This window comes from Eretmochelys imbricata, chromosome 2, assembly GCF_965152235.1.
Source record: "Eretmochelys imbricata isolate rEreImb1 chromosome 2, rEreImb1.hap1, whole genome shotgun sequence".
Classification (NCBI taxonomy): domain Eukaryota; kingdom Metazoa; phylum Chordata; order Testudines; family Cheloniidae; genus Eretmochelys; species Eretmochelys imbricata.
The window spans coordinates 28,940,498-28,958,906 of NC_135573.1; the positions used below are offsets into that span (position 1 = coordinate 28,940,498).

Sequence of the window (18,409 nt, forward strand, 5' to 3'; positions counted from 1 at the left end):
GTTTTCAAATAAAAGCTTCCCACATGCATAAACACACATACCAACACACTGATTAGGTGCCCATTAACTCCCACACACAAACATTTTGCACACATACAAACACAATACATTGACACTAACATGCAGTCTCATTTAGCAGCTCACACACACACACACACACTAAAGCAGTGACTTGGGTTTAGCATGTAGATTTAGCCAATGGCTGCCTTCTCTACAGCGGGACAACTCCTTCGCCCCCCTACCGCCCCCCCGCCAACATGGTTTGTTTCATCATTCGTTTCAAGCCAAGAGTGAGGCAGATGCGAGAAGCTCTTCAAGGAGAAGGGAATGCGGCATTTTTCTGATCCATAATGGCAATTCCCTCCACCTGGCCCAGCCCCTTTTACCTATCCTGTCCGGGAAAAGAGCAGATTCTATAGGGCACGCTGCTTTTGTTTATGCCCGGATCTCCCCTCCCCCCCCAACCCCCTGTGACTTGTAAAATGAAGCCAAATTATCCCTTCTCACTGACGTTGCCCAGAAATAGGACCCTGCTACAAATGGTGGGAAGGAGGCAGAGGTCGCCTGGCGGCCGGTAGATGGCGCAAGTGCTCTTTCCTTGCCGAACATTAACCCTTTGGGCTGAGATACAACGTTGCTTCACATTTATTTGCAAGAATTCCCCCAATTTACATGTTTGTGGATACTTCAAAAAAAAAATTAAGACAAGTGATCTATGGACAGGGTGGCAACAAAGAGAGGGGATTAAACTGCAGCACCCTTTAAAAGGGAAACGAGAGCAACATTTTGCAATATGGAAAATTTTGCATGCTTCAAGGAGCAGATCTGCGTCTGTTTGCAAAAGCTCTGATCTTTGAAATATCTGCCTGCAGTTAATTCTGCCGTACAATGCAATACAATGGTTAGGTTTAAAAAAAAAAATCCAGCTCAGCTCCAGGAGCAACACGTTACTATGAAAGGTGTGTGCACCAATTTAGTTTGTGTGTGTGTGTGTGTTCTGTGACAGTGGTGATGCTCCCAGGCTTAAACATCACAGACGCATTTTTAATAATATGCTACGGATTATCCTGTCCAACGACAGCAGGATGGATGTATCTTGCTGCATTAGCTCCTAGATGTTCCTTCAGGCAACTATGAAAATCCCACTAGTGTATTATTTCTTGAGCTGCTTTCCTGGGCAGAATTGATCTTCTAGGGCGGGGGGGGGGGGTGAGAGAAGAACCTCAATAGCAAATACTGTTCGGAGTTCATTCAGGAGATTGTCTGGGCTTTTAAGATGCTCTCCCTGGGTTCCTGGGGGATGCTGTAACAAGCCAGAATTGTGGTGTTTTTTGATTGTGAAGGTGGGGGTAACGGGGAGGGGTGGGGGAAGGAAGAGACACAATCGAGAGTAGCTGAGACTCTGTGCCCCTGTTGGAGAGATGGTTGAGTCCTCGTCAAGGTTGCTGTGGTATCCCAGAAACACCATTCACTCTGAGCTGTGACCGCGCACCATCAACAACTCCACTGCGCCTGGCCAAGGAATAGGAATTAGGAGCTCTCCCGAATAATATGACAGGGATCTGCAAAGGGGAAATCCGTGCAAAGGAGTCGAAAATAGCAGACTTTTGGGACAGGGGATGTACTAAATGTGGCCGGCTGGACTTCATGCTGCTGAAGAAAATGGGGATTAAAAGTGGATTTACATTTTGGAACCTCGTCTTTTTATTGCTGGTTTCCTATGTGCAAGGTAGGGTGGTGTTTGGGGGGCATTTTGTAGGGGACCCTTTGCTTTCGGTCTGGGCGTTCTGAGTTCTCGCCCTTTACAAAGGTTTTACCGGGGGTACTTTACAATTTGAACAAATACATGATAATTAAAAGGTTGGGGCGGGGGGGGGGGGGGGGGGAGAGAGAGAAGGAGCTGAATCAGAGCTCTCTTCTGAATTAGGAAATGCAATTGCTTGCCAGCCAAGCAAGCCTTGGTGTTCAATGCAGTGACTGAGCTGAGGCTCAATAAATATTCTTGCAGTATGCTCAAACGGATACGTGAGTTGGTTCATATAGCCTCTAACTAGTGTATATTCAAGCCCAAACCCAGTGGATGACTTTTCTAAGGTGGTGGTGGTGGGGATTCCCCCCCCGCCCCCCGCCTCCGGTCAAACAAACGGATCTTTGCGGGAATATTTGTATCAATGCACTGATTAGTTTAACCATTCCGTAAGGAAAGTTAGAGAGGTGCACGGTGTGTGTGTGGGGGGGGGGGGGTGCGGGGGGTGTGCGAGTGTATGTAATGTATCTCAAAGACATAAAGGCTTTTTCACACACGTGTGTATGCATGCCGGGTTCTTTGGTTGCAGAACAGCTGTGTTAAAAAAAAAAATCATCTTTGAAGGCATGATATGCCGTTGAGTTCAAAGATCGAGCCCCGTATCTCTCTCTCTCTCTCTCTCTCTCTCTCTCTTTTTTTTTTTTTTTTTAATGTATGGAGGACAGAAAGAAAGTCTTTAGTTGAAATATAAGGATCTGCGTTAAGTGATTGGGTGCAAACAGGTACAGGGAAATGGCATCACAAAAAGAAATGTGTCGTTTGTGTGTCGTTTGAACAATGTGCCCCTCGAACATTAGGCAGACCTCACTACGTGGGGAAGTGCTGACCCACACCAAGTGTGTCTCCAGCAAAGGGATCTGCGCTGGGATTCTTGGCATCCTGCTGGCCATTCTCCGATACCCAAAATAATCTTTGATTGTGGATAATTCTTTAATTTCTGATTAATCCCCTGCTTACCCCCTGCGCCACACACACGCACCCAGAATGTCTAGTAGACAGTATCGATCCTCTCCGAGTTTGAAGACTCGGTTGTTGCCTATCGAGGTTGAGTCCATACTAACTGTATGGAGAGGGTTCTCTTGTTAAAACGGGTGCCTTCCCTGAACTGCTGTCTGCGTTGGGCTTTTATGAAACAGTTGATTGTAGAGCGTTGCAGCTGGTTGTTCCCACACAGAAAGCAGCTCCGTTTGCATCCCCTTGGAAATGATAATTCATGTTTCCTAGGGGTGTTGTTGTAGGGGTTTACCTCATTGCACGTTATCTCGACACTATAGCTGATGCGCGGAAGCATGCCCGGAATTTTAATATACCTTCTAATTACAGGAAGCTTTCCCGTGTTTACGTACCTTGAAGCAAGCTGGTCCCAGATTGTTTGCCCATTTCTGAAACAGGTCTGCGCTTTGGCTCAGAGATCAGGACCAAACCATGTCATGTGGGTCATTTTTTTTTAAAACGAGCTCATTAATACATTCTCTGTGTGACGTGTTTTCATCCGAATGTCATCAGTCTGTTCTCTGCAAAACCGTATTACCCTGAAATGTGCCTGATCGAAGGCTATGCTGGTTAATGGATGACTCTGGCAGCTGCTATTGTGAAACAGTTGCTTTGTGAATAGGAGTCGCGTGGAGGCAGCATCCTACAAAATTAAAGACATATATGATTTTTTCCTGGCTGTGGGGTGCTGACCGTGGCTTGAGTGTAAGTTTTCATAGCAGCTGTTGAATAACAGCTACAGTTGCCCTTGCGGGGAGAAAGGAAGAAGCACGACAGATATTCAGTGCGAAAATTGGGAAGACATGCAGAAAACCCTCCATTGACAGGATGAAGCCAGGACTGCACAATATTAGCGCCTCTGTGTTTCCTGGCCGCACGTACATTCAGAAAGATGCTCTCAGGGGTACAATTGTCAAAATACAGTGCCAGATATCTCAGGGGCTGAACGCCATAGACTTCAGGTGGAGTTATAGATCCTCAGCGCACATGAGCATCAGACAGGTTTAGACTGGATGCCTAGATATGGATTCCCTTGAGAGTGCCAGGTTGGAAAGTATTGGCCTGTGCTGAGAGCAGCATTGCACGTCTTGTGAGCGCTGTACGTTTCCCTGAATGAATGCATTTTACCTGGATTTACATTTTGTGTCAGGAAGGTTCCCCTGCTCCCGGAAACCTTGGCAGGTGCACAGACTGAATATCTGTCTTTTGCAAGCACTCCAGCTGTTGGAAGAAAGGGGACACCCAAACACGCAGCATCTGCCCACCCCACTGATGCCAAGGCCCCCTATCATGGTCCCTGCTTGCCAGGTCCTTGTCCGCTCTTCCACTGCCTCCTTATCACTCACTGACACTGCTAGGGTTGCCTAGGCCCCACCAGCCAGTACCTTTCATTGCGGCTTCATCCCAAACCTGGCTGTTTTATCACTGTCTCGCAGGATGGTGTGTTCCCGGAGTCTCTTTCTGCTCCTGCCTCTAGAGGTCCCATGCCACTACTGTCTGCCCTACTACTGCCCCCTAAAGTCTTGGTCCAAGGCTAACTCCATTACCTCGACATCTGCTTTCCAAGTCCCATCTTACTCGGGGAAGCTTATACCAATGTCTGTGTCTATTGTGGGTGTGGGGGTCCCCCATATTTTTGTATGTGCATTATGTGCACGCGTTCACAGTTTTTGGAAATTTCAGATCTCGGCACCGATTTCCGTCCCTCGCCTCTGTATTTCTACACCAATAGCAGTGAAGGGTTAAGTTCCCCAAATGCCTGTGCCTGCACGGTAAAAAAACAAACAAACAAACAAAAAACCCACCCACACACAAAAAACCCTAGTAATACGTATGTCAGAACTCCTACAACGGGGCTACAATGATTGGGAATTCAGAGCGTGCACGGCTCACACAATCCCCTTTCAGGAGAAGAGCCATTCAGTTGGTCAATTGCCAAGTCAGTCCTCCCAGGATTGCAGGGGAGTAGGAAAGCGAAGAAACGGCACCTTTCACAAGTGCAAGGAGGATGACTTCACAGATGATCGCCATTGCCAAGCAGGGTCATCCCTGCCCCAGCTGCCCGGCTGGGAGACACATTTGTGTTGGAGCGGCAGGGCGGTTTATTCCCTGGAAATGTGTACACACCGATTCCACTCCCCCATCCCCTCAACCTTCCCACGCACCCTTAGGAACAGGAATAAACGAGAACGTCATTTAGGCAGGAAAAATACCAACTAATCTTTGGAGACGCAGAGAGTCAATCCTCCCCGCCCAACTCCATCAGCCCTGGCAGCCCTTCCGTGCCCACAAATGGTGCACGGCGCTGCAGCCGGTTTCTCTGCGTGCTGGAGGTAAAGCCCTAAACCCCTGGCTGTCCAGAACCGGCTCCTGGGACCGGGAGAGATACCCGTTGTCTGCTCGTGAAAATAACAGCCAGCAAGGGAACAAGGACATGCCTCTTCTACCTCCTCTGAGATGCCGCCCAAAGTCCGAGAGCCGCAAGCGTCCTTGGGGTTGGGAACAGGAAGCGTTCCCTGCGCTGGGGTTTCTCCAGGCTGGGGCTGTGGTTGTCTAAGCCAGGGTAACTTTGAAAAGAAAGGGAAAAGAGTGAGATTTGCGCTGGCTCCTTGCGGTGACCCTTCCCGCGGCGAGGGAGAGGCCGCGGGAGATAGAAGGGGTCTCTCTGCCCCCTCTCTGGGTGGCACGGGGGGCTAGTTAGCCGGGAGAAGATGCGCCCTATATTTATTCGCCCGCCTCCCACACGCGGCTCATTTGTTTCCCGTTCACTCTTTGTTGCCTTTTCCCGAATCGATTGGCTGGAGGGGAGCGGGGAGAAGCTGCCCTTCGTGCGAGGGGCATGAACTGACCCAGGGGAGGCTTTTTGGACGATGAGCTTTCGGGGCGCCGAAGCGGATGATCCTCGCCAGATGATCGCTGCTGCGGCTGCAGTTCTGGGGAGGGTATTTACTAGAGACCTGACCACGTCCCGGGGACTTTCAGCTGAGCGGCCGCCGCACAGACACCCCCCTTCGCCCTGTCCTCCTGCGCAAAGACGCACCACCCAGCACCGCGCCCCTTCCTGGAAGCTGGGGAAGTTTGCGCTGACGACTGTAAAGTTAACAAGCCCCCTGTGGGGGCACTATGCTGAGTGCGGGGCTCTGCCCCTGCCTCTCAAGGCGCTGGCAGGGGGGGGAAAGCCCCGCCCAGGAGAACTAGCTGGCCCCTTCCCTGCCCTGGGGGAGTTTGGGCTCCCACGGGGGCTCCTCACCTCACTGCCTCCCAGAATGGGCAGGAGCAACAGGCGAGCGCCGCCGCGGACTTGCCCTGAGCCCACACAGCCCTGCAGGCAGTGAGCTGCGCGCCGTCACTTAGCAGAGGGCCCTGTGGGGCCAGCCAGCCCGGGCGGCGCCTAGTCAGTTACACCTGCATCATTAGCCGCCCCTTGGCTCTTCAGGCTCTAACGCGATGGATACGCGGCAGGTTTTGCCTGTGATGTTTAGGATAGAAAAATAACCACCCATGCTAGTGCCCTTCAAGGGCTCTCGCCTTCCTGGACCCAGAGGTGCTAGAACTGGGGGTGTGGGGGAATGCTGTAGCACCCCCAGCTTGAAGAGGTTTCCAACATATGCAGTTTGGTTCAATGGCTGGCAGCACCCACACTGTACAAATTGCTCCAGCACCCCTGCCTGCACCTGGCAAAAGGCAGGGGAATATACAGTCTGATAAGTGCTGTCTTGCATCTTCAACCTCATGAACATGACTTTAAAGGACAAGCCCAGGACTTTAAAGGACAAGCCTGGTTTAAGTTAGGGAAGAATTGGGAGGGGATGTTTAACTGCACCCCCTCCTTTCCAGAAGTCTCCATACATAAAATAGCAGAAACTGCAGGCCTTGTCTAAATGTTGTTTCACTAATTGTTATCAGACAGTAGATAAGCACAGTTCATGCCTGTGCAAGTGCATTGTGTCACATAAAGTAGGGCTATCGATTCATCACAGTTAATTTGCGTGATTAACTCAAAAAATTAATTGTGATTTAAAAAATTAATCACAATTAATCGCAGCTTTAATCGCACTGTTAAACAATAGAATACCAATTGAAATTTATTAAATATTTTGGATGTTTTTCTACATTTTTCAACGTATTGATTTCAATTACAATACAGAATACAAAGTGTACAGTGCTCACTTTATATTATTATTTTGATTACAAATATTTGCACTGTAAAAATGATAAACAAAAGAAATAGTATTTTTCAATTCACCTCATAAAAGTACTGTAGTGCAATCTCTTTATCGTGAAAGTGCAATTTACAAATGTAGAATTTTTTTGTTACATAACTGAACTCAAAAACAAAACAATGTAAAACTTTAGAGCCTACAAGTCCACTCAGTCCTACTTCTTTTTCAGCCAATCACTCAAACACGTTTGGTTACATTTACAGGAAATAATGCTGCCCACTTCTTATTTACAATGTCACCAGAAAGTGAGAACAGGCATTCACATGGCACTTTGTAGCCAGCATTGCAAGGAATTTATGCTAAACATTCATATACCCCTTCATGCTTCTGCCACCATTCCAGAGGACATGCGTCTATGCTAATGATGCTCATTAAAAATAATACGTTAATTACTTAGTGATTGAACTCCTTGGGAGAACTGTATGTCTCCTGCTCTGTTTTACCCGCATTCTGCAACATATTTCATGTTATAGCAGTCTCAGATGATGACCCAGCACATGCTGTTGTTCTAAGAACACTTTCACTGCAGATTTGACAAAAGGCAAAGAAGGTACTAATGTGAGATTTCTAAAGATAGCTACAGCACTTGACCCAAGGTTTAAGAGTCTGTAGTGCCTTCCAAAATCTGAGAAGGATGAGGTGTGGAGCATACTTTTAAAAGTCTTAAAAGAGCAACACTCTGATGCGAAAACTACAGAACCCAGACCACCAAAAAAGAAAATCAACCTTTTGCGGGTGGCATCTCAGATGATGAAATGAACTCAGACTCAGATGATGAAAATGAACATGTGCGATCCACACAGCTTTGGATCATTATCAAGCACAACCCATCATCAGCATGGATGTATGTCCTCTGGAATGGTGGCTGAAGCATGAAGACGCATGTGAATCTTTAGCGCATCTGGCATGTAAATATATCTTGCAGTGCCATGCAAATGCCCGTTCTCACTTTCAGATGACATTGTAAACAAGAAGAGGGCAGCATTATCTCCTGAAACTGTAAACAAACTTGTTTTTTCTGAGTGATTGATTGAACAAGAAATAGGACTGAGTGGACTTGTAGGCTCTAAAGTTTTATATTGTTTTATTTTTGAATGCGGGGGGGGGGGTTGTACATCATTCTACGTTTGTATGTTCAACTTTCATGGTAAAGGGATTCCATAACAGTATTAGGTGAATTTAAAAATACTATTTATTTTGTTTTTCTTACAAATATTTGTAATAAAAATAAATATAAAGTGAGCACTGTACACTTTGTATTCTGTGTTGTAATTGAAATCAATATATTTGAAAATGTAGAAAACACCCAAAAATATTTAAATAAATGGTATCACATCATTGTTCAACAGTGCAATTAATCATGTGATTAATCATAATTAATTATTTAATCACACAATTAATCGTGATTACTTTTTTTAATCGCACGATTAATCGCTATTGATTTTTGCTTGACAGCCCTAGTATAAAGGTTTATCAGGGGATGATGAGGTTACTCATAAATGGCAAAGGTACTCATGAGTTATGTAGATCATTATAAGAAAGTGCAGATAAAATCTTCAGACAGCATCATTGTGTGTGTGTGTGTGTGTGACATTTGCCCCAAAGAGTTAACAGACATAGAATCATAAAATATTAGGGTTGGAAGAGACCTTAGGAGGTCATCTAGTCCAACCCCTGCTCAAAGCAGGACCAACACCAACTGAATCTTCCCAGGCAGGGCTTTCTCAAGCCAGGCCTTAAAAACCTCACAGGATGGAGATTCCACAACCTCCCTAGGTAACCCATTCCAGTGCTTCACCACCCTCCTAGTGAAATGGTTTTTCCTAATATACAACTTAGACCTCCCCAACTGCAACTTGAGCCCATTTCTCCTTGTTCCATCATCTGCCACCACTAAGAATAGCCTAGCTCCATCCTTTTTGGAACCCCCCTTCAGGCTGCTATGAAATCTCCCCTCACTCTTTTCTTCTGCAGACTAAATAAGCCCAGTTCCCTCAGCCTCTCCTCATAAGCCATGTGCCCCAGCCCCCTAATCATTTTCATTGCCCTTTGCTGGACTCTCTCTAATTTGTCTACATCCTTTCTGTAGTGGGGGGCCCAAAACTGGATGCAAAACTCCAGTTGTGGCCTCACCAGTGCTGAATAGAGGGGAAGAATCACTTACCTTGATCTGCTGGCAACACTACTACTAATGCAGCCCAATATGACATTAGCCTTCTTGGCAACAAGGGCACATTGTTGGCTCATATACAGCTTCTCATCCACTGTAATCCCCAGGTCCTTTTCTGCAGAACTGCCGCTTAGCCAGTCAGTCCCCAGCCTTTAGCAGTGCATGGGATTCTTCCGTCCTAAGTGCAGGACTCTGCATCTGTTCTTATTGAACCTCATCAGATTTCTTTTGGCCCAATCTTCCAATTTGTCTAGGTCACGCTGGACCCTATCCTACCCTCCACCGTTTCTACCTCTCCCCGCAGCATAGTGTCATCTGCGAACTTGCTGAGGGTGCAATCCATCCCATCATCCGGATCATTAATGAAGATGTTGAACAAAACTGGCCCCAGGAGGGACCCCTGGGGCATTCTGCTTGATATTGGCTGCCAACTAGACATTGAGCCATTGATCACTATCCATTGAGCCCAATGATCTAATGAGCTTTCTATCCACCTTCTAGTCCATTCATCCAATCCATACTTTTTTAAGTTGCTGGCAAGAATACTGTGTGAGACCGTATCAAAAGCTTTGCTAAAGTCCAGATATATCCCATCCACCACTTTCCCCATATCCACAGAGCCAGTTATAGATGGGCGCTATATTTGCCTTTTTCCAATTGTCTGGAACCTCCCCCAATCGCCACGAGTTTTCAAAGATAATGGCCAATGGCTCTGCAATTATATCAGCCAAGTCCCTCAGCACTCTCAGATGCATTAGTTCCGGACCCATGGACTTGTGCAAGTCCAACTTTTCTAAATAGTCCTTAACCTGTTCTTTCACCACTGAGGGCTGCTCACCTCATCCCTGTGCTGTGCTGCCCAGTGCAGCAGTTTGGGAACTGACCTTGTCTGTGAAGACTGAAGCAAAAGAAAAAGCACTGAGTACTTCAGCTTTTTCCACATCATCTGTCACTAGGTTGCCTCCCCCATTCAGTAATGGCCCCACACTTTCGCTGACCTTCATGTTGCTAACATACCTGTAGAAACCCTTCTTGTTACCCTTCACATCCCTTGCTAGTTGCAACTTCAATTATGCTTTGGCCTTCCTGATTACACCTCTGCATGCTCCAAGTATAAGACACCATGTGGATACAAAGAGATGGGCTTGGGAGCTTCCCATGGATCCTACAGGATCATCATGCAGTCTTATTTATATTATATCATAGAAATAAGCTGCACGTTTTTAACAGTGAGTGTAATTAACCTTAGAAACAATTTACTGAGGGATGTGGTAGATTCTTCATCACTTGAAGTCTTTAACTCAACACTGAAGATCTTTGCTATAGATCAAACAGAAGCTTTGGGCTTGATGTTGAAACTACTGGGTGAGGTTCTGTGGCTTGTGTTATGCAGGAGGTAAGACTTAGAGTGACCAGATGTCCTGATTTTATAGGGACAGTCCCGATTATTAGGGGCTTTTTCTTACATAGATGCCTATTACCTTCCACCCCATGTCCCGATTTTTTACACTTGCTATCTGATCACCCTAGTAAGACTTGATGTTCATAAGGGTCCCTCCTGGCCTTAAAATCTATTTTATATATATATTATCATCACATCCAATTATTCTGTTAGCCAGAAGCACATTTTAGCACCCGAAGAAGGAAGAAACCCAAACTCACTGTAGATGTTTGATGTATCTACTTGACTATTTCCTATTTGGATCTATTTGTATTTGACATTATTTTGAAATTCAATAGACTACATCTTTAGATTACAGAGATGTAGCTAGAAATCTGAAATGTTCATGTCCACTAACCCATCCATTACACCCATGCTTGTCATCTATTCATAATATTCACAATCTCCCAATGAAAATATACAAATACACATAAATTGTTTCACTAACAAAATTACAGTGCAAGTAGTGATATGTAACAGAGTGCTAATAAAAGGCCTGATGAACAGAAAAATATGCCAATTATTAAAGGAAATGTTACTTGTGGCACATCCAGAATTAAATGACATGGTTATCTACACCTATTGATTTAGGAACAGTTTTGTTAATCTAGTTTCCATAAAATGATGTTCAGTGGTAAGAAAACTTCTACTAAGGAGAGATACGCTGATGCTATTTTTTGCCTTGAACTACTGTATGTTGCTGCTGTAATCTCTTAAACAGGTTGACACATCCTATCTCAGAGGTGGCTGCGTTTCAGTGGTGGGTAAAATGATCCTTATATATTCCTTATCTTCCTCATTGTAGCGTTGTGAGGCTGAATTAATGGATGTTTTTAAACATACGTAGAAATCCTCAAAGGGCAAGAACCTACAGAAGTGCAAAGTATTATTATTGTCCCTCTTCTTCCCTTCATCACATTGAAATAGTAGATCTTGAATGCAAGAGGTTTTTTTGACCTGCTTAGCTGGTTATTCAGGACACTGAGTACTCAGAAACTTCACATCGTGCCGTAATTTGCTCTCTTGATTACTCTGTAATTTTTATGTATAATTTTCTATTTTGTACAATTAAAACAATTTTTTTAACATTTTGCTCAAAAGTTACATTTTGCTTTTTTGATCCAAAGGGCCATGGCATTTATGAAGTAGGGTTTAAAGTAAGCTTATAAACAACCTGACACTGGTCACATTGGAGGCAATGTCAGAGCTCCTGCTGGCTTCAATAGTAGTAGGAATAGGGTCTTGGAGAGCTTAAATTGACACTGCATCTTGGATTGCAGTTTTCAGAACAGATATTTCTTTTGTCTCTGAAAAATAAATCACAAGAGAGACAATACATTTCACAAGACATTAAAAATATTCAATAGAAGTGCCCTTTGGAAATCTCACATTGCATTACAGACTGCAGCATTGCTAAAGTAAATTGTCTATGGCTCTGGTTGAAGAAAATAAATTATATATTCTGAATACAATTAGAAAATGTTCTGTGTCTTTATGTCATACCGCTGAGCATGTCAACCCCTTTAAACGTAGGCCTACTAAATTCAGTGTAATGACATTGGAATAACAAGATGTTTATTTTATATCTGTAAGATCACAGAGTGCCTGTGCTTTTTTGGCAGGACAGACGCTGAACTACTGCCAGGTTACAACCGGGTTTTAATATTTTTTATTAAAATTTCGGTTATGTAATAAAATGTTCTACAACTAGTAATAGGTGGCTGACAATGGTAAAGAAATCGAGATTTCGGTTTAGAATATTCCCAACTTCAATTACATGAATGGATTTCATTTTTACTTTGTATCCAATCATAAAACTTGTTCTAAGTATTAGGTAAAGTTTGAAAAGTAGAAGTAATTAACAAAAACAAAGAACAGAATTAAAAACAAAGGAACAGAAACAATTTTCACATCTGTTTTACTCTTTTCATCTTTTGCTAATATTTTCTTTACATTTGTCACAACAAAAAAACAGCCTCTGATCCTACAAAACATGACACTTCTGTGGTTTCAAGAGTAGAAATAAATTGAAAAACAAATGTCCAAATTCTGACCTCTGGGAGATCTGTGCAGTTAACTGAAAGGAGGAGAAACAAAAGAAAAAGAATAAAGGTCACAGATCTCTGTATATATCACGGCACACAACTCCGTACTAAATCCAGCCCATTCACTTTTGTGAATTTTCATGTGTGCATATTGCTGGGGGGGGGAGGGGAGCCGATAGCTGCACTTCTGTCAAACATGCTTAACCTATTCTTATACATAACTATGTAGTCATTCTTAAACATGTCTGTGCTCACCAGGTGTCTTCTTTTAAAAGTCCATTCCACAAGAGAGTTCCTAATCATGTATTTGATAAACATTACTCTCCTTAATCAGCCATAGCAATGGTCCTATAGATTTCAATAGGGCAGCTTGCATGACATGAGAGTTTTCATGAGTATTATAGGAGGTCTAAATATAATGATAATATGTAATTGAAATGGCAAGGTCCAAACAATTTCTCTAACATTTTTATGACAATGAAATGCAACTTTATATATACATATTTGTGTGTGTATGATTACATTGTGATGATATATATGTAATACACTGATACAACACATGATCTGCACCTTAGATCATCTCACCTGTACTCTAACCAATACTCCATCCCTCCCAGGGCTACTTCTAACATTTCAAAGTTCTTAGCAGCTTTCAAATGGAAATAAAGCAAGGAAGAAAGCAAGTGAACTGGCAAGAAATCCTTGCACAATAACCAGCTAAAATGTCTCCATTTTTCTTCAGAATTATATTAATCTAAGATACATAACAGATCCTGGACTTAAGAAAGAAATGTGCAATATCTTATGTTCTGTGGACTAGAAAAAAGTTTTTGTGCCACTGCAGAGGTGAACTGATTGCAGAGAATGCTTGTCATGCTGATTTTTTAATACAAACATGGAAAATTAAAGCCCACTTCTCTACTAGCTATCCAGCCATACTCTTGTCCAATATCCCCATGACACAGTTAGCCAAAACTTTTACTTTAAACATCTGCTCCTGACATCTATTACTTTCTCCCATTCCGCAAATGGGATGATCATCCACAGTATCTTCATTCTCCTCACATGACCCTCACTATTCTTAGCTTCAGAGACTTTGCCAGCAATATCACCCCCTTCCTTTTACTTGAGTCATTGCAGTGCTTTCCTTGGAAAATGAAGCACTACTTACATTTGGGAAGACATGTCTTTTGAAGGCCTTTGTGGGTCCTGAAAAGATGCCATTGAATTAGCCTCCATGTACCACATTTAGGAGAAGAGGAAATTTTTTTCCCCAAACTCAGACCTCAGCCTCCGCATAGTGAAAGTAGGGTCCCCACACTGCAGAAGGATGTAAATATTGTTGTACTTCAGAGATACATTTTCAGCTCCTACAGGGGCCATGATGTGGCTTAATCTTCAGTCCATTGCACAGGGGAGGAGGGCAACAGCAGAATCTGCACCAGCATCATGCCTACCAGAATTCCTACATATAAACAAAGGTGATACACACAGTGAAATCTTTGTCCTCAGCAGGAGGGGGAAAAAGGGAAAGTTCTGAGGCTCAAGTAAAAGATGAAGCATGACAGAATCAATGTTGTGTCAATTTCGTAACATCATTACAACATTACTTTCTCACTAAAGTGTTTGCCCAACATGGGGTTGCTTTGGGATTTATGTAAAATGCTTCTGTCTGTATAGTAAGCGAACACTGAGAAGGCAACAACCAATAACATCAACAGTTGTCAACACAGGCAGCTAGACTCTAACATCCCCATATTCAGTGACTCCTGCATCCTAGCTTCCCAGGGCTCCCAGGGATGTGCTACTAAGTTCCTTAGTATTCCCTAATCTTTTCTCATAGGCCACTGAAGTCACTGGGACTCTTGCCATAGACTACAAACACTGCAATGTCAGGATTCTAGAGTTTCTCTTGCATGCTCATTTTAGGGCATGGTTTTGATCCTCACAGAATAGGCAGGGGTCCTCTAAACCTTGTGGAGCTTGTGAAACTGTAGTCAAATTTCATGGATGACTTTGCCTCCACATTTGACATCTGCCCCCTCCTCTGAGTTCTCCTCTGCTGTCCCTGCTATTTTCCTACTCATTGCAACCTACTGAAGGCTAATGAGATTACACAGGCAAATGTGTGAATGCATAATCTAAAAAAATAGGGTTTCACCCAGGGCATAATTGGCCGGGCAGAACCTCTGATTCTGTTGATGCACAAGGTAGAATAGAACCTGCTTGGCTATCAAAGCCCAAGTGAATTTGTGGGGTTGATAATTGAAAAAAAAAACCAACAACCCCCCCCCCCACACACACACATCTTTTACTTGAGCAATTTCAACATGGAAGCAATGAGATACAAGGAATGTGGAACCCTCATGAAGCCATTTCTACAGATATGCATTTCAAGGTAGAAATGTGCCTGTCACTTGAGAGTTGGCTTTTCTGCATTCCCAGGAACTTTGCTCTTTCACAAATAAACCCACATACATCACATTGCAGGTGAGTATTCATTGGCCAAACTCATTTGGATATATTGAGTTAATCCATTTTTTCTTTCACTTTCTTCCACTGTTTTTGTCTTCACAAAGCTTATATGTACTGTTTCTTATGTACCATAATTTCTTATGTCTTTAATTACTAAGCTCATTAGGGTAAGGAGCCTATTCTTTATCTGGTACACTTGGATGATTGTGCATTCCTTTGGGTCCTATATTAATATTAATTATTCATGATTACCTGTCTCTTACAAATAATTTTCAACTTGCCCATATTCTCATTAACTACTGAATCCCCATATTTTACATTCTCATTGTTTCTTCTTATGAATTATTGCTGTCTTTTCTGTGTTATGTTGCATTATGATTAATGATGGACACATCCCCTTCTATTCAAAACACATTACTACTTATAGGGAAAAGTCAATACATTTTAAAAAAGTAACAAGATTTATCATGCAATAACAGTCTCTTTAGAGGATCTGTTAGTGTAGATTGAACTAGGGTCTGCTTCCATTGACACCAATAGAAGTTTTGTCATTGACTCCAATGAGAGTATAATAGATTGCTATATGAACAAAATATTTTTTCTATAAAAGTTCAGCCTGACAATACTGCAAACTGTTTATACCAGGCAAGGGACGAAATTGATGAAATTGGAAATCTGTAAGGGCACAGTCCTGTAAGGTTCTGAGTTCCTCCTGAGCAATAAAAAGCACCCTCAAACTCACACAGAAGTCAATATCATTAATACAAAGTGGATTAATTGTTTTTTAAATCAATGGGAGTTGAGGGCACTCAGCACCATTCAGAACATAGTAGGATCTAGCTATTCTATTTCTACTTAGTTTCTCATGCTACAATCCTCAGCAGGTTGTCCAACTGTATTCTAATAAAATAGGAAGCAATAAAATCTGGGAGTATTTATCAAGTTTTTGCACTGTTGCAGAATGCTGTTGTGGGGGCAGAGGGTGTTTAAATAAAGTAGCTACAGCACAAGATCTGATTTTTTTTTCCAACCTCAAATACTAAGCCAAACAAATGGTTTCAAACTTAAAACAACTGAAAAGCAATTAATCCACTTAGTATTAGCTGCTTGCGAAAAAAAAACTTGTAATTTGATATAGAAATTGGCAAAAAAAACATGAGAAACCCTGAGAGTTTAAAGTTTCTGGCTGATCTCTGAATCAAAAACATCTGAACAGATTTAAATATTTTGTGTAAACAAATTTGCATCCAGGCTGCTAATCTGTGTGCCAGCTTTCAGTCTGACATTTTCTGAAATGATGGAAACGCTAAGTTCCTAATGCTAAATGGAGTTCATAATGGAAAGGCTAACAAACCTGTCATTACATGTATTGTAGCACTTCTAAATGCCTCTTTATCTATTTAATGTTTCACAAAGGAATTAAATATATAAATCCTTGAAGGGAAAACAACAAACAACAAAATACACCTTGGTGTTTAACATTTCCACCATAACTATAGCATTGCTATATTCTCAGCTGGTCATCTGCCTTTGGAGATAGTGATGAAGAGAAACTATATGCCTTTTGAAAAGGTGGTGGAATTGTAGAAGCTGTCAGTAACCTCAAACACTTGACTTATTCTCTATTCTTTAAACACCCTAAACAACCACTGATATCAAAGAATGGAGAGTCAGACCAAATTTTGTCCCTTTTCATGTATGCATCCAGGAATTACTGTAAAATAAACTTACAGTTTGATATCTCTTTAACCAGTTGTGATTGTTGTAGTGATGCCTATAGTTAGGGTTGCCTGACACTTTCCATTATAAGACCCTGTTTTCAGTTGCTTATATAACTGTGCCAAACTTTAATAATTTGAACTGAAATTTTTCCTGCTGGGTTTTTGTCTCAGGCTGATCTTATTTTTGGTTATTTATTTATTGAAAGTTCCAGCAAAAATGGTTTAGCCGTTTTCTTAGCTTTATTTCAGTGATTTAATTTTGAAGCTGTAAAAATTCCATCTGCATTGATTATGCTCCATCTTCTCACAGCTCCTATGTGCTGACCAAATTGCTCATGTGCCATCTCAGACAGACAAGTTGGGTGAGGTAATATCTTTTGTTGGACCAACTTCTGATTGTGAGAGAGACAAGCTTTCAAGGTACACAGAGCTCTTCTTCAGGTCTGGGAAAGGTACTCAGAGTGTATGTCTAAACTGCAGTTAGAAACCCACAGCTGATCCATGCCAGCTGACTTGGGCTTGCAGTGTAGACACTTGGACTTGGGGTGGAGGACTCTGTGAGGTGGAAAGGTCCCAGAGCTCAGGATGCAGCACAAATATGAATGTCTACACCACAATTAAACAGCCCCTTAGCCCAAGCCCCATGAGTCCAAGTCAGCTGACACTGGCTGATGTTGTAATAAGCCATAAATCCAGTGTCTTTATAAAGACCATGATTTTTGGTGTAAGATAAAATTATGAATTTAAGCTCCTAGGCTTGCCTTTTGAACATTCTATGCACGTTTTCTTTGAGGACAAGAACTGACAGGTCAGATATGGAGAGATCATTTTGTGAAAAGTGTTTTGTCATGTGCCATCTCCACAGAGTAGCTGAGTATGCTCCATCCCAGAGTTGCACAGCTGAGCAGAACTATTCCTGCAACTGCCTTTGGCTGCTGAGGTTTGCTATTGAACCATAACTAAGAACAGGGAGAATTCTATCCTGTGCTTTGAAAGCCCAGACTGTTACTGCCAGACATTCCTGTGGATGGTTGAGCCCCAGAGCACCCACAAAGTCAGTGCCTGTGGGACAGGCTAGCAGGAAGAGGACTAAAAGGGGTCAGGTTTCTGGGGGAAAGGAGAAGAATCATAGAATCATAGAATATCAGGGTTGGAAGGGACCTCAGGAGGTCATCTAGTCCAACCCCCTGCTCAAAGCAGGACCAATCCCCAATTAAATCATCCCAGCCAGGGCTTTGTCAAGCCTGACCTTAAAAACTTCTAAGGAAGGAGATTCTACCACCTCCCTAGGTAACGCATTCCAGTGTTTCACCACCCTCCTAGTGAAAAAGTTTTTCCTAATATCCAACCTAAACCTCCCCCACTGCATCTTGAGACCATTACTCCTTGTCCTGTCCTCTTCTACCACTGAGAATAGTCTAGAACCATCCTCTCTGGAACCACCTCTCAGGTAGTTGAAAGCAGCTATCAAATCCCCCCTCATTCTTCTCTTCTGCAGACTAAACAATCCCAGTTCCCTCAGCCTCTCCTCATA

At 43.0% G+C, this 18,409-nt stretch overlaps 1 protein-coding gene across 3 annotated transcripts in view; it reads left to right on the plus strand.

Annotated features, from left to right (window-relative positions):
• The first annotated feature begins 1,551 nt into the window (after positions 1-1,551).
• Positions 1,552-18,409, plus strand: part of CSMD3 (CUB and Sushi multiple domains 3) — a 1,168,908-nt gene continuing 1,152,050 nt past the window's right edge. For all 3 annotated transcript variants that reach the window (XM_077808852.1, XM_077808853.1, XM_077808854.1), the window contains exon 1: positions 1,552-1,729. In XM_077808852.1, the coding sequence (XP_077664978.1) occupies positions 1,552-1,729 (178 nt within the window). The remainder of the gene's footprint in view (positions 1,730-18,409) is intronic.